General features: G+C 34.6%; 1 protein-coding gene across 2 annotated transcripts in view; it reads left to right on the top strand.

Annotated features, from left to right (window-relative positions):
- The window catches only part of BLTP3B (bridge-like lipid transfer protein family member 3B), an 81,739-nt gene that overhangs the window by 49,942 nt on the left and 15,457 nt on the right, over positions 1–16,340 (top strand). Inside the window, exons 10-14 of one of the 2 annotated variants that reach the window (XM_074271338.1) lie at positions 3,264–3,446; positions 3,869–3,987; positions 6,239–6,380; positions 12,243–12,439; positions 14,805–16,294. In XM_074271338.1, coding sequence (XP_074127439.1) covers positions 3,264–3,446; positions 3,869–3,987; positions 6,239–6,380; positions 12,243–12,439; positions 14,805–16,294 — 2,131 coding nt within the window. Of the gene's footprint in view, positions 1–3,263; positions 3,447–3,868; positions 3,988–6,238; positions 6,381–12,242; positions 12,440–14,804; positions 16,295–16,340 lie in introns of those variants that run through there. The other variant, XM_074271339.1, reaches the window with a different exon arrangement.

Raw genomic sequence — 16,340 nt, 5'->3', positions numbered from 1 at the left:
TCAGAATTGATCATCGTATAGTATTGTTGTTGAAGTATATAATGATCTCCTAGTCCTGCTCATTTCACTCAGCATCAGTTCATATAAATCTCTCTAGGCCTTTCTGAAATCCTCCTGCTAGTCATTTCCTACAGAACAATCATATTCCATAACATTCATTACCATTACTTATTCAGCTATTCTCCAATTGATGGACATCCACTTAGTTTGGGAACACTGCTAGATCAAAGAGTATGCACAGTTTGATAACTTTCTGAGCATAGTTGCAAATCGCTCTCCAGAATGGCTGGATGTATTCACAATTTCACCAACAATGTATCAATGTCCCAGTTTTCCCACATCCCCTCCAATATCTATCCCTGTCATTCTAGCCAATCTGACAGGTGTGTAGTGGTATCTCAGAGTTGTCTTAATTTGCATTTCTCTGATTAATAATGACTTGAAGCATCTTTTCATATGGCTAGAAATTGTTTCAATTTCTTTGTTTGATAATTGTCTGTTCATATTATTTATCAATTGGAGAATGGCTTGATTTCTTATAAATTAGAGTCAATTCTCTATATATTTTGGAAATGAGGCCTTTATCAGAACCTTTGACTGTAAAAATGTTTTCCCAGTTTATTGCTTCCCTTCTAATCTTGTCTGCATTAGTTTTGTTTGTACAAAAACTTTTCAATTTGATAATAATAAAAATTTTCTATTTTATGATCAATAATGATCTCTAGTTCTTCTTTGGTCATAAATTCCTTCCTCTTCCACAGATCTGAGAGGTAAACTATCATATGTTGCTCTAAATTATTTATAACCTCATTCTTTATGCCTAGGTCATGAACATTTTGACCTGATTTTGTTGTAGGGTGTTAAGTGTGGGTCAATGCCTAGTTTCTGCCATACTAATTTTTGTAAATTTTGTTATTTTGTGGAAGACACTTAAAGGATATTGAGGCTGGACTCTATGCTAATTAGAAATAGATCGCCTTATATAATTAAGCATTTCTAATCAACTAAGATAATGATGATTTAAAAGTACATCAGATTGAATTAGCAGACCTCAAATAAGATGTTTTGAAACCTTTACAAAAGTCACACAAGATAGAAATATTTCAGAACATCAGAAGCAAAACAAAGTGTATTTTCTTTTTTGACATGTATAAGACAAAAGCAAATGTAACATTTTTCTAAGAGCTTTAAAAAAATCATTGTATAGTTTTTTTTTCCAAAAATATATACTTTTATGATAGCTAGATTATTTAGACTTCTTATTCTCAGATCAGAATTTGACAGTTTTATAAATAAAATTCCATCTTAGCAAGTTTTTTACATTGTTGAAATATTTGATGTCATGTTAGGAAGTCAAAGAGTAGAATATCTGTTCTTTATCTTGAAGATTCTTTGAAAACTGTTACAATTGTAATAGGATAAAGTTAATGATAGAGAACATGTTTTTGTAAAGTTCTGTTGTCTCCAGAGACTACCGATTGCTCTCTGGGAGGAGATCTGCTGTCTCAACTCAATCTCTCGGCCAGATTCTTCTTCCTGTATCGAGCTGCCAACTCTGACCTAGAGTAGAGACTCCTCTCTCTGTTGCTTCTTTTATCCTCCCAGAGAATGGGAGTGGAATAACTCAGGGGCTTCTGGGAAAAAATAGTTCAACCAATGAACTTGCTCCTCTTAAACATGCAAGCTCCTCCCCAGAAGTTCAAAGGGGTAAAACTCCCTTAAGGACAGAACTAGAGAATTGTTAAGTATCGACTTAGCACTTAGTAAGAACCTAATATCTCATTATCTCATTAGCACTTAGTAAGAACCTAACATGCTTTCATTTTCTTTACTCATTTTGCAAAGTCAAATTCTAATTTTGAACTTCTAAAAAGTTTGGATGTCCACTTACAAACATTGTTATTGATATAATTCCTTTTGTCCTTAAGCATTATAATTTTTTTATTTTAAGAGTTTTTAATATATTCCTGTTTTCAGATATATAATCTACTTGGGGTACTTGTCTTGACCAGAGTTTGGCAATTTTATTATTTTCTTGGAAGATTAGGATCAAGTGACCCACTGAATTGGAATCCTCTTTGATTGAAGGGCTCTCTTGTGCTGGTATTGAATTCACTGTCAGGACTTCCCTCCCTAATTATAGAACTGAGAGTCTGGCCAATGAAAGGCACTTACATGGTTGACACCATCAAACAGCTCAGCTTGGTGTTGAGGATGAGGCATTTGACAGCCCATAGAAGTATTTTCTTGACACTTAGAGATAACTAGTTTCAATCTGGTTCTGTCTTTATGGAATTGGATTTTGCCCATTTTTAGATCTCTAAGAAACCAAAATAGGTGAATTTGAAAGAAAGTAGACTTTAAAAAAAAGTTTCTTTTGTTTTCACATTACCAATATTTTTCAATATAATAATAATCATAGCTAATATTTATGTCATGCTTACTACATGTCAGGCACTATGGGAAGTGCTTTACATAGATTATTTCTTTTGGATCTCACAACAACCTGGGAAATAGATGCTATAATTATCCCCATTTTATAGATACGGAAACTGAGGCAAATAGGAGTGAAATAATTTGCCCAAGATCAAACAATTCTAAGTGTCTGAGGCTGGATTTGAATCCAGCCTCTAGGTCTGGTGATCTATCCAGTGTTTCACCTTGCTGCTTCTAATATATCTCTGTTCCTTCTCTATCCCAAAGAACTGTTATTTATAGCCAAGAATAAAAAAGAGTTCAGCAAAACTAAGAAACAAATAAGCTAAATCTGCTATCATATACCCTCTCTCAGGGTCCTTAGTGCTCAGGTCCTCCCAAGAAAGGAAGGGGCAAAGACCTCTTTGAAGCCCAGCTTTGTCAAAGCAACTGATTCCATTTGACTAGCTATGATTATTTTTTTTTCCATTTTGTTGTTACTGTGTATAAGCTGCTTCTATTCATTTCACTTTCAATCAGTTAAAAATTAGTAGATTAATTAGGAAATTAAAGCATTTTTATAATACATTTTGGGGCCTGGGCCTGAGATTTCACTGGTCCAGGGACCTCTTGGTTGAAAAAGCTCCTTTGGCTCTTTCTCTGGAGATGACACTGAAGTTAAATGACCAACAAGAATATATGATAATAGGAATGTGAAGCCAGGTCTTGGAGACTTCAAGACTCTCTTTATTCACTGCTGTGTTGCCTCTCTCTCTCTTGTAAAATCTTGCATATTTAAAAGCTTCAACAAAGGAGAAGAAATTAAATCCGTCTCTTGATATTTGCAGGAGACAGTTGTAGTCATTGGATGCATTATAGTGATGCCACCAAGACCAAAAATGGATGGGCCAAAGAACTGCTGGATGAGTTCAGCTACAATGTTGAAATGCTTAAACAGGCTGTGAAAGATCATAATGTCAATTCTCCTCCCAAATCCCCAACACAAGCTCCGTCTCAGCATGTCCCAATAGGTATGTTTCCTCTAATAGTGTCACATTACTACATTATCATATATGAATAATCACATTGGTCTTTTCTCTGTTCTCTCTACTTAATTTCTAAAAAGCTATTTCAGGCTAAAGACTAAGGCACACAAAAAATTTAAACTTTGATGTGTATAAAATAGTAGGATTTTTCTATATCTTTTGCCCTTTTGTAGAATTTTTTTGAAGCAGTAAAGGTAAAGGACGCAGTTTTAGCCCAAAGCCTTGGAAGACATTATCTTGGGTATTTTTATGTATGTACAGGCTTCTTGTTTAAAAGAGCAGGGATCATTTTATTTATAAATGTTTTCTACTGCAGACTTCTAATAATTCTATTAATAACAAAGGGCCATTCTATTGATTTGAAAAATGCTTTTGCAATATATTTTTAAAAGTTTTGTTTCTTATAGGGAAAGAATCAGTGCCGAAAGGGATTTCTAGAACTCCTTCTATATCATCTCAGCAATCAAAAGTTAAACTAATGTCCAGCTCTGTGGTGGTTAGACTTGCAGATTTCAATATATACCAGGTAAGTTCTATGTAATTTCATTATCACAAGTGAAAAATTTTAGTTGTTCTTACCAATAGCTCTGGGAAGTCAATACCACCCTTTGATTTAAAATGAAATGTTTGGTCTAGGTATGTCTGACGTGTCTGAATTTAATTTAGGCTTAAGATAATTCTTTCCATTCATTTTGCCCCAAACTATTTATATATCACAGCTCTCTCAGTTTGTGGTTGATCATTCTATTGAGCCCTTAAGATTATTTTTCTTGACTGTATTATGCTTGCATAAAGGGTTCTCTGGTTTCTGCTTTACTTCTCTCTTCTTCATTTCTTTGCAAATTTTCTAGTATTCTCTTACAGTATAGAATATCTCATTATATCCTTATGTTAAATTTGTTCAGCCATTCTCAAGTGAAAAATCACCTTTTTCCCCACTATTTTTTTTTGATGAAGCACTATTGTAAATATTTTTTATACATTTGATTTTTTTTTTTTCTTCATTTCTTTTATCTCTCTGGAGTATAGTGGTAACATAGGATCAATGTGTACACATAATTTATTGACTTTTAGGGCATAGTTCTTAATCATTTTTCAGAATGTCTTCACCTTTTTTCCAACAGCGTGATAATGTATCTTCATACAGGCCCCTCTAGCATCTCCCATTTTCTTCTTCTTTTTTTTTAAAAATGATTTTTTAACACCCTAAAAGACAAGTAATAGAACCTCACAGTTGTTTTAATTTTCATTTTTCCAATTACTAGTGATTTGGAATATTTTAATATAGTTATTGACAGCTTAGATTTCTTCCTTTGATAACTGCTTTTTCATATCCTTTGACCATTCATCCATAGAAGAATGACTTTTAATTTTGATAATCAGGTTTTTGTGACAGAAATTTGCTGTAAGGGTTCTCTTCCCTCCTCTTTTGACTGTTTCTCTCCTAATTTTATCAGCATTGATTTTGTTCCTATTAAAAACTTTTTCAATTTTTATAATCAAAATTTTTTGGGGATTTTTGAATGTGATCCTTTGGATCCTTAATAAGTAATGAATTCTTTTTCTGTCTATAGTTGCTGAAGTTATTTCCTTCCATGCTTCTTTAATTTGTTTCTAATGTGATTTTTTTATATCTAGATCATATATCCATTTTAAGCTTATTTTAGTATATATGGTGGGATATGTTGGTCTAAACCTTATTTCTGCCAGTTTTTCTGGTAAATTTTGATTGCATAGTGAAAATCTCCTCGTTTAGATCTTTAAGTTTAACAAACATTTTGATAGAGTTCTATTGCTTCTGTATGATATATATCTAATTTGTCCTACTGATTTTTGTTTGTTTGTATCGTTGAAGGTCAATTACTTCTAGGTCCCCTTTCTTCCATCTTTTTTTCATATTTGTCTTGAAATGACTATTCTTTCTCTTTTTGTTACTTATATAGGATGACCCAATGCTGTGTGAAATGATGTTTCTTGTTGGCTTTGTGTAGTCAATTAAAAAAACAAATACAAAACTCCATCAATTCTTTTGTTTGCCTTTCTTAGAGAAACTTTGAGCTACTTAATTGCAACTTCTTCCTTGTTTTTTTTAATAACAAAAAAGTTAATTTTTTTATAATTAATGAACTGATAAAATTCAGTTCATCCAGTATCTTATCTTCTTGTTGGTCAGTAATTAAGGATTTTATGTTTGGAGTATTAATGGCCAAATTAAACTTTCTAGATGGCTTAAGCATAATGTGATTATTTGTGTCCCTTCTTCCTTTTCTGATATTTCTCTGTGGTCAGGAACAGAAAGGGAGGATTCGTAAGGTTAAGAACCATTTTGTATTTTTCTTTTTTTAGATAAAATAGAGAGGAAAGTTTATATGGCAGATTTTAAGAAGGAATTTTTCTTTTACATGCCTATTGCTTAATTTTAATTTTTATATATTACTCTCTTGGAATTTATTGTATTTAATCTTTAGTGACTACATTTGTCAGATGATATGGTGAGCAGTCATTGTTGCCTTGTCATTTCAGAATCATCTGAAATGTTTTTACAAAAGATTAAAGTTAAATCATGATTCCTTTTGACACTTATCCCTTGGGTTTAGAGAGAAACAAAATCCCTCTTTAAAACTGTAAGTAGATCTTTTAAAGGTTCTGTAAGGAGATTTTAAAAAATCAAATACTTTGTTGTTCAAATACTTTGATTTTACAGATAATATTTGTAAACTATTTTATTCCTGATTTTTAAAAATAATGCCATTTAAGCAGCTTGGATTCTTTTGCAGGTTTCTACAGCTGACCAATATCGATCTTCCCCCAAAACTATGATTTCTTGCAATAAAAAATCCCTCTATCTTCCACAAGAAATGTCAGCTGTTTATATAGAATTCACAGAATACTACTATCCAGATGGCAAGGATTTTCCCAGTAAGATATATTTTCTTCTTTTTTTATGACTTATTTGATGCATAGTTCTTAGCTTCTGAAGATTATTTGATGAAAAATCATGTGAAATTTGAAGTATCGAAATTGTATTTCCAGAATATGCTGAAAACTTTAATTTCTCTTTTATAAAATCTAACTTAATTTTAGTTGCTGAAAAAAATTAATAATTTAGGATGAATGTGGAATTTTATAAAAAACAAATTATTAGTGTTACTTTCAAACCAAATAAATTTTTGGCATGCAGATTTTCATCTTAGCAACACAATTGAAATAGTGAATTTTACGAATTGATAAGTTTTTAATTTTATTTTTTTAAAGTTAAACTATTCCACAAAAGCAATTTTAAGATTTAAAGTTAAGTTGCTAATTCATTGCATATATGGCTCTTTCAAATTAAAAATTCTAGAAATGATGCTGTATAGGACCTTTTCATGTTTATTAGAACATTCTCCTTCCCCCCACCCCTCCCTCACTTGTTCTAGATAGTATTAAAATGAAGAATTGGGAAGAATAGTTTATGGAAAGCCATTTTTATGTTCTTCTCAACTATAAATGATTCCTGGATCAGAATCACAGCAGATAGGAAAATTGTCATAGAAGTGGTGGAGGAGTATTCTTATCGGTGATGTCATGCATCTGTCTGTGTCTTATTAATGATTTGAGGATGGATCTTGACTTAGTTCTCCTTTTAAAACATTGCATATACTTTAAGCCAGATATGTAGGGGGTATATTCTGGTATATTTAGGATAACTGGGTGGTGTAGTAGTTAGAACAGTTGCCTTGAGTTAGGAAGACCTGAGATTACTTCCTGCCCTGAGGCATGAAACAGTTATATTGCCTCCTCAGATCTCAGAGTCTTCACTAAAAAATGGGGATAATAATAGTGAGGATCAAATGAGATAATCTATGTAGAGCATTTTGGTAACCAGAAGGTGCTCTATAAATCTTAGCTATTATTAGGAGTAAAAATATAGACTGTTGCTTATTATTTTAGTTTATAAATGAATTCCTTCAATATAGATTCATTTAGAACAAACACCTATAGTCGGAGAGGGTAATCTAGGTGGTCCAATTGACAGAGTACCAGGCCTAGAGTCAGTAAGACTCATCTTGAGTTCAAATTTGGCCTCAGACTCTTACTAGCTGTGTGATCTTGGATAAGTCACTTCACCCTATTTTCCTCAGTTTCCTCATATGTAAAATGAACTGGAAAAGGAAATGACAAACCACTCCAGTATTTTTGCTAAGAAAAATCCCAGATGAGATCATAAAGAGTTGGATATGACTAAACAACACTTAAAAATATATCAGGTGCAGTGTGAACTTGGACAAATTGAAACAGCATAGAAATTTAATTTAGATAGTTGTCCATTACAAAGCTCTTGATAGCTAAATTCTTGCTGCTTTTTTCTCCCAGCTCAAGGCTTTCATCTTCATTGTATTACATTTGTATACTAAACAAATTCTGTTTAGGAGCTATCATGGGCATTTCATTTGATCTTCATGATGACCTTTTGAAGTAGGTAGAAAAAGAGGGTATTTTTTTCATTTAACAAATAAGGAATTAGAAGTAAGGATTATGATTATAAGTCTTGCCAAGATTACCTAGCTGTTTATTTAAAGAGCTGAAACTAAAACTCTTGTCTCCTAGCTTGTTCTTGGCTCTCTTTCTACTAATTCCATAAATGAATACACAAGGCATTTACATCTTTTTTCATTTACCCCACTTTCTGTTTAAAAAGCCCTGATCTTTGTATTTAATGATTCCAATTAATTAAAACCATTTTCTTTTAAATTCAGAATTCAATTCAGTAAATATTAAGTACATATCACACTCATGATCCTTTGGTAGGCAGTGAGGCTACAAAAATGAAAAATGAGATTATGACCTTGTTGATGGTAAGAGCCCTTTAGGAGGCAGAATGAAGTACCTTCATAAATAACTTAAGAAAGGTTAGATGATGATTGAATATATAGGGAAAATGAGATGATCTGAGTTTAATAAAGGAGACAAGAAAAGAGAGGAATACAGAGGGAGAGAGAAACACACACACACACACGGATGGGGAAAGGAGAGAGATGGAGGAGAAAGAGATGGGGAAGTAGAGAAAGAGAGATAGAGAGGTGGGAGAATTGTGTATATAAAGATGAAAATGAAAACTATGGATGTGAATGAAGAATATAGAAAGAAAATAAAAGATGGTTGAGAACAGAATTTGAGGGCTGATCACCTTTATGGAGTAAAAGGAAACAGAGAAATCATAAAAATTACCAAGAAAAGTAAAAGAGCAATGTCCAAAGAAAGTTTTTACCAATGTCATTGATTTAGTGTTCATTCTCATCCAAGTGGTCTTCAAAGAACATTTGTGATTTTTGTATCCACTTTACTAGTTTAAAAGTAAACCATTTTTCAGTAGGAAAAATTTCAGGTTTTTGTGCACTTTGAAGTGAATTTACCTAGATTTCATTTTGGAGAATTTCTTAGGAAAGATTCCCTAATACTATTCCTTCCCTAGTTTTATTTTCTAAATGTCATTTTAAATTAGTCATCATATTGTGTCTATGTGCTTAGCAGTTTATACTCTGGTTGTGCAGACAGGTCAAAGTTTACACCACATTAATCAATGAAGAGACACAGTAATATTGCATAGATTTTCCTTGGGCTTATGGTATATAGGGCAATGTAATATAAAAGTGAAGAGGTTACAGTGTAATAGGTGATAATAAGAGAAGAGCACCTTCACCATAATAGGAATTAAGTTTGATCAGTAGATGGAAGAGTTGTGAGTGTTGTGCTAGCAGAGGTCATCCCCTTTGGGGCAGTCAGGGAAGACTTTTTTGAAGGAACGGTAATCAAACTCAACCTTAAAAGATGTTTGAACAAGAAGAAGTGGAGGAAAGTGTTCCCAGCATGGGAAGTGTCAGGAGGAAATACAAAGAGGGAAGGAGCATGACAGATTTAGGGAGTGGTGATGATCTTATATAGATATAATATAGAAGGCTTAGAGGGACTTAGTATTAGTTAAAGCTGGAAAGATAAATTGGAGTCAGATTAGAGAAGTCCTTTGAATGTCCATGTTCATTTTCATCCTTAAGATGAACAGTGAAGAGCTTTTAGAATTTTCTGAGCCAAGATTGTGTTGAAACCCCAATGTTACTTCAAGAAGATGATATGATTAATAGTCTCTACAGTAGATTGGAGTAGAAACCTAAGAAGGGGGACCTTTGAAGATGGTGGTTCAAGCAAGAGGCAAGGAGTGCTCAAAAGAGGTGGTCCACTGCGAAGGGAAAGAGCAGAAGAGCAGGATGCTGGACATAGGCAAATAAGAGATTTCCTTCTTGCTTGACATTCATTCATTTATATTAACTTATATTTGAAGAGGATGAGTTCAGTTGAGAAATGAGATGTTAGATCACAAATGATCAAAAAGAGAGGAGATAAAAGTCGAGGCAATAAGTATAGACAGCTTTTTCTGGGATTCAGTGGAGAAAGAGAAGAATGATCTTGGATGATAGTTTTAAAGGAGATGGCAGGGTCTAGTCAGGGATTTTTGAAAATAATTTCCTAGCTAGTGAATAGTAATCTGGGAGTAGAACCTTAGTCTCATGAAACAAGCTGTGTACAGTATATGCTTAGGTATTAAATTTTGTGGCATATTCAAGTCATGTAGGGTTTTCCTAAGGGCTATAGTAGTTGAGAGTTCTCACTGAAAAGATAGTCCTTGAAATCAACCTTTAAAAAAAGGCTATGACTAGAATGAGAGAAACATGGAGATGGAGGATGGAATGAATGTGGTATAGGCTGTTGAGGAGCTTAGCCTAATTAGAAATGTGTTTGAAGAGTTTGACAAAATAAGGCTGCCCAGTTAGAATGAGGCCAGAGAGACAAATGTGGCACAGTGGAACTGCCAGAATCATTCTGCCCCTTACTTATTCTGACACCTTAGTTACTTAACAAATACTTGATTGATTGACTAATGAGTTTTTGTTACCTCATCTGTAAAATGTGATTATATCTGTCCTCTCTACCTCACAGGATAATTGTAAGGGTCACATGAGATCATTTGTGCAAGTTAATGTTAAAGCACTATGGGGATGTTGGGGAGAGGCAGTGTTATAGGGACTGAGAAACTTAAGCATCAGTGGAGAATGAAATGACGAAAATAGTACTTAAGGAAGATTTATCTGACAATGAAGAATTAATAAGTACAATTAATTAGCAGGTATGTTGGTTGAATTAAGGTTGGAGAGATTGAGGAGCCAACTAGGGGCTTGTAATAATCCAAGCACTAGGCTATGGATGTAATCAGCATCTGGGCTAGAGGGATGTCAGTGGGTTTCAAGTTTGCTTTAAAAATATCTCATGCTAAATTAAAGCTTTCTCTTCAATTTGGGTAACAGGATCATGCTAACAATTAAGTGAAACCAAGGGGTGTCGTTTAAGGCATTCAGTAAGTGATTTCCATTGAGAAACAGTGTTTAGAAATGTCTAAAAACCTTTAGAAAATTAGAATCCTCTTTAGGATGAGCATTCTTTGCTCCCTCTCCCCCTCCCAAGACATTCTGCTCATTTTGTTTAATGCAGTGTAAACTCCTTTACATTCCACCATTTTTTGGATACATATTTATATTTGATGAGAACAAGGGTCACTTCTGTGTTGTCTGTTGTGTGTAGATTTTTCTATCTCGTTGCCAATGAACAAAAATTTCCATTCTCAAAAGCATCTCAAAGAATCATTGTGTTAGGGTTAGGTTACATGTGTGTATCATATAGGGAGTCTTTTTTTTTTTTTTTTTTTTTTTTTTTTTTTTTTTTTTGAGTGCTATTAATCTTTGAGCTATTTAACTCTAGTGAGCATCATTCATACTAATCATGTGGAGGTCGGAGTAGGATCCTCAGAGGTCTTGCGGACAGGGTCCAAGGTTGACTTTTAAGGATTCCTGTGCATGAGTGTTTTCAAGAAAGCTCATAATCAGTTCTTATTAAGTAGAACTGAGAAGGAGAGATATGACTTTAAGAAGATTGAAATGCTGGGCATAATAGAAATGAGCTCATAGTTCATTTTTCACTCATTGAATGATCACAGAACCCTGTGAGAAGAGCCATGAAAAATCATACAAGATATGGATGCATCACTTAAGAATTCTTTTGCATGCCCATTCTTGGCTCTGCCATTGGGAATTGGGAGGGAGAAGGTAAGATTCATCTGTCGGGTATTCTTCCAAGGAAGGAGACACAGCTGGATGGAGAGGTTGACTTGAAGGAAGGAAGAACTACATTCATTCCCACCTCTGGCCCATTAGTAGTGGCTGTGTGACTGTGGACAAGTCACTTCACCTCTTGGTGCCCCAGGTAGCTCTTTGATTCTGAGTCACAAAGAAAGGACTAACCTGCTTTGGTGAAGAGAGTTTCCTCAAGTAGGAGTCCTTTATGACAGGGGAATCCACAGGTCCAGTCCCCATCGCTGCAGGATAGGGTTGATAGCAGCTTCTGGAGTATTTGCTGATAGGTTCCTGAGCAGAGATGCCTTTTGAGTTTGCTTGCCATGGCAGCAATGGCAGATAGTTATAGCTAACATTTATATAGTGTTTTCAGTTTGCATGTTACAGATGAGGAAACTATTAGAACAGAGAGAGCTTATATGACTTGCCCAAGATCACAGCTAGTAAATGTGTGAGGCTAAATTTGAACTCAAGGCTTATTGACTCAAGACCCATGACTGTCTACTATACCACCTTGTTGTCTAATGACCCCAGTGCTTATACTTTCTGTTTTCAGTGAAGATTATTCATGGTTTAGAGCTATAAATTTCACATTCGTGTTTATTTTTCTTCTGCTCAGTTCCATGTCCCAACCTTTATGTACAACTGAATGCACTACAATTTACTCTGGATGAGAGGAGTCTTCTCTGGTTAAATCAATTTGTGTTGGATTTAAAACAAAGTCTCAATCAGTTCATGGCCATGTACAAGTTGAATGACTTGAATTCAAAGTCTGATGAGCACGTTGATATTCGAGTTGATGGATTAATGCTTAAGGTACTGTATGACTTCTGGTGAGAAGAAGACTTGCAAGTGTCCCTGTTGAATTGTGGTGCCTAGAATAGCTAATAAGGTCCATTGATTGCAAGGTCCAGTCTCCTCAGCCTTCCTTGTTTGGGGGTTAGTGGAAAGAGTGTTCTATCGAAGAACATGGAGATTCAAACCCTGACTCTGTTCCTAATTTATTACCCTTGCATCGTTTTATAACACAGACTCTGGAGTTTCCCTTGCCTCTTCTGTAGAGTAAGAGAATCTGAGCTCTATGCCTCAGAGGCACTTTCCAGCTCTTAAAACCCATGATCCTAGAACAAAGCAACTTTGACATCATGAGCTAGGTACAGGTTCAAGATTTAGCATTATAATTTCCATAATTTCAGTTGCTTTTAGTGGTAGGAATGTTCTCATTTTTTTCATGCTGATTTTCATTTGGCAACTTTATTTTTAACTTTTAAATTTTCAGTTATCATAGAGAAATTGATTATTCAATTTCTAGTTGCCTCAATCCTTTTGTTTTATTTTCTAACTTCCTTTTGCTTCTTTGGCTGTTCTTCCACTCAGAAGTGAGCAAGAAAGATGTGAAACTATAATTAGTTTTACTGCTTGCTAAATCTGATTTAAATGTTCTGACTGGAATTGAATTTGTAAGGTGAAGTTTTAAAATTAGCTCAAGATTTCTTTCCTTCATGTTCAATTTCTGACTTAGGAAGAGATTTTAAAAATAAATATGTGTATGTTTATATGCACACACACATACAAAACCAAAGTTCTGATTATAGTGTTTGGCTACTTATCCCCCTAAATATTATAATACTTGGACTAATGTTAACAGCAGGTACTTTCCAGAGAAAAAGACTCAGGAAATGGTGTCATGTAGTGAAGAGTGAGGAGATAGGGACTTCACAAAATTCCTTGTTTCTTTCATGTTGAATTTTGAGTCTAGAAATAAACTTTAAAGATTATGTATTTAGGCATGGAGAAATACAGCTTTCAAGATCACTTAATCTAACCACCTTCTTTCATAGTCAAGGAAACCAAGATCTTGAATATTTTTTTCAAGAGGGTATACTTGCCATCCTACTGTCCATCAGTCCATTTCTCATCTGAGTCTTTAGAGTTGCCTTCCTCCTGTATGTGATCAATAAATTGATGATTATCATCCCAGGAATTTTGTTAAGACTTTTGAACTTCTCAGAAAGAGATTCCATACAGATGTTCAAAATTTAAAAGTTTTCAAAATGTTGTTTGAGATATCGAATTCAATTCGGGGATTGTAGGATTTAAAGTGAAAAGAGAACTTTGAGATTATGTGTGATATAATATGATCTAAGTATGTTATATAATATCATGTATTCAGACATATACATATGTCTGTGTTGTATATCTACGACATTTGTGGGCATATGCATACACACACATACATGTATGAGGACGAGAGAAGGAGAGTTGAGATACCTCCATTATTTTGCAGATGTTGAACCTGAGGCCTAGAAATTGAAGTTACTTTCTCAGTGACATGGAGCTCCTAAATAGTGGATATAGGAGTCCATACCAGGGCCTTTGACTCCAGACACCATGCACCGTACCCTATTGATGCTCCTATCGCCTTGGGCAGTTATCTAAGGTTTCAGTGTATGAACATTTATAAAGAAGAATATTAAAAGAAATCTGTCTCTTGAGTTGTTTGATTTACTTTTTCTCTTTTCTTTTCTCTAAGTCCTTCGTAGAGGAACTAACCTAATACTTGGTCAGAAGACTTAAAGAATCTGAATAAACACCTCATAAAGAGCTTCCCAGCATCTGACATTTGTTCATATTATATTTTTTTCATTCGTTACATATTACTTATAGAAAAAAATATGAAATACGCAATTCCAAAATATACAGGGAAATGTCTTTTGTATTGTATAATATTACATAATGAGCATAGTAACAATATCTAACATTTATATAGTATTTTATGATTTACCAAAAGAAGAAGAAAAAAAAAACTTTACAAATGTATATTCATCTTGTTCTCAAAATGAGGAAGGTACTATTATTAGTCCCATTTTACAAATGAGGAAACAGACAAAAAGTAAGGTGATTTGTTCAGTCACACTAGTGGGAAGTATCTCAGGTAGAATTTGAACTCTGCTCTTCCTGGCTGCAGGCCTAGTATTCTATGCGCTGTGTTGCCATCTAGCTGTCTTTCACATAAGCAGTGCAACCAAATTAGCTTTTTATGTTCAATAGTCAGTGACTTTTTTTTTTTTTGATGAAACTTTTAGAAAAATCCCTTGTAAGCTAAGTTTTGGCTTTGATAAGTGAAAATAAATTTATGCTCTCATATCTTTGACTAGATAAAATGTTTTTTCCCTCCTAGCTTGTCATTCCTTCTGAAAAGAAATCAGAATGCCATCAAGATCAACCACGTGCAGTTTCTGTTCAGAGTTCTGAAATGATCGCCACAAATACAAGACATTCTCCAAACTGTAGGCATTCTGACTTAGAGGCTTTATTCCAAGATTTCAAAGATTGCAACTTTTTTAGTAAAACGTATACCAGCTTTCCCAAATCTTGTGATAATTTTGATCTTCTACATCCAATCTTCCAGAGACATGCTCATGAGCAAGATACCAAGATGCATGATGTTTATAAAGGCTATGTTACTCCCCAGTTAAATAAATACTCTCTTAAGACATCAGCGGCCACTGATGTCTGGGCTGTGCACTTTTCCCAGTTCTGGATAGACTATGAAGGAATGAGAAGTGGAAAGGGACGGCCAGTGAACTTTGTTGACTCCTTTCCCCTTTCCCTCTGGATCTGCCAGCCCACGCGATTTGCAGAGTCCCAAAAGGAGCTCCAGTCTTGTAATTTGATACCTTTAAACATTTCAAAAAGTGAATCTAGCGATCTTGCTAGTCGCCTGAAGCGCAAGAAACTCCTCAAAGAGTATTACAGCACAGAGTCTGCTCCTGTGACTGATGGTGCTCAGAACGTGCCTCCATCTGAGGCTTTCATGGCTTCCCCTCCTGTCCCAGCTTCCCCAAATGCTGATCTTCACATCTTGGTTCACATTCAGAAACATGTCAGTATGCAAATCAATCACTACCAGTATCTCTTCCTGCTTTTCCTCCATGAATCACTTGTTCTGCTTTCTGAGAACTTAAGGAAAGATGTAGAAGCAGTGACAGGCAAACCTGCCACAGAAACATCCATTTGTGTGGGCATTTTACTGAAAAGTGCAGAAGTTGCTCTGCTACTTCACCCGTTAGATCAAGCCCATTCATTTAAGTCTCCCCTTTCAGAAGGCCAAGGCCCAGTGGTTCCCGAAGAGTCACCTGTGGATACTGGAGAAACTCTGAAATCCAAAAGGAAATCTGTTCCTGGTGCAGTGGATCCCATGAGGAGTCCAGGTGTTAATTTGATGGCAGACAATAGGTCCATGAGTGTTGACCTTAGCCATGTTCCCTCCATGGATCCATGTCTTTTTAAATCAGCCAGTGATACAAATTTGCAAAAAGGGATGTTGATTTTGGATTCGTCAGATAAAAGCTTAGGGAAAATAACTGAAGATGAGAGTACTGGGCTTGTTTACAGAAGTGGAACAGAAGAAGTTTTTACAGAAATAAGGGACAAAAACAGCTCATCTTCTACAGATTCACCTCATGTCTTTGATGACAAAGAAGATTCTAGAACTTTGTTAATTGATAAAACTGATGAACAAAATATGTTTCCAAGTAGTTTAATGGACAAAGCAAATGGAACCACAGACTCTTTGATCCCAGAAACTACTTTACTCTCTCAGGAACAAGAGATAAATAAAGATCAAGCATCTACAGTTAGAATGTTTACATCACAATCCTCTGTAACGTAAGTATTCACTGTTGAGTTAATTTTTTTAAATTAAGGAAAATAT

This window comes from Sminthopsis crassicaudata, chromosome 5, assembly GCF_048593235.1.
Source record: "Sminthopsis crassicaudata isolate SCR6 chromosome 5, ASM4859323v1, whole genome shotgun sequence".
In the NCBI taxonomy this organism is placed as follows: Eukaryota; Metazoa; Chordata; class Mammalia; order Dasyuromorphia; family Dasyuridae; genus Sminthopsis; species Sminthopsis crassicaudata.
The sequence above is the reverse complement of the archived record's forward strand: the minus strand, read 5'-3'. Positions and strand labels throughout refer to the sequence as shown.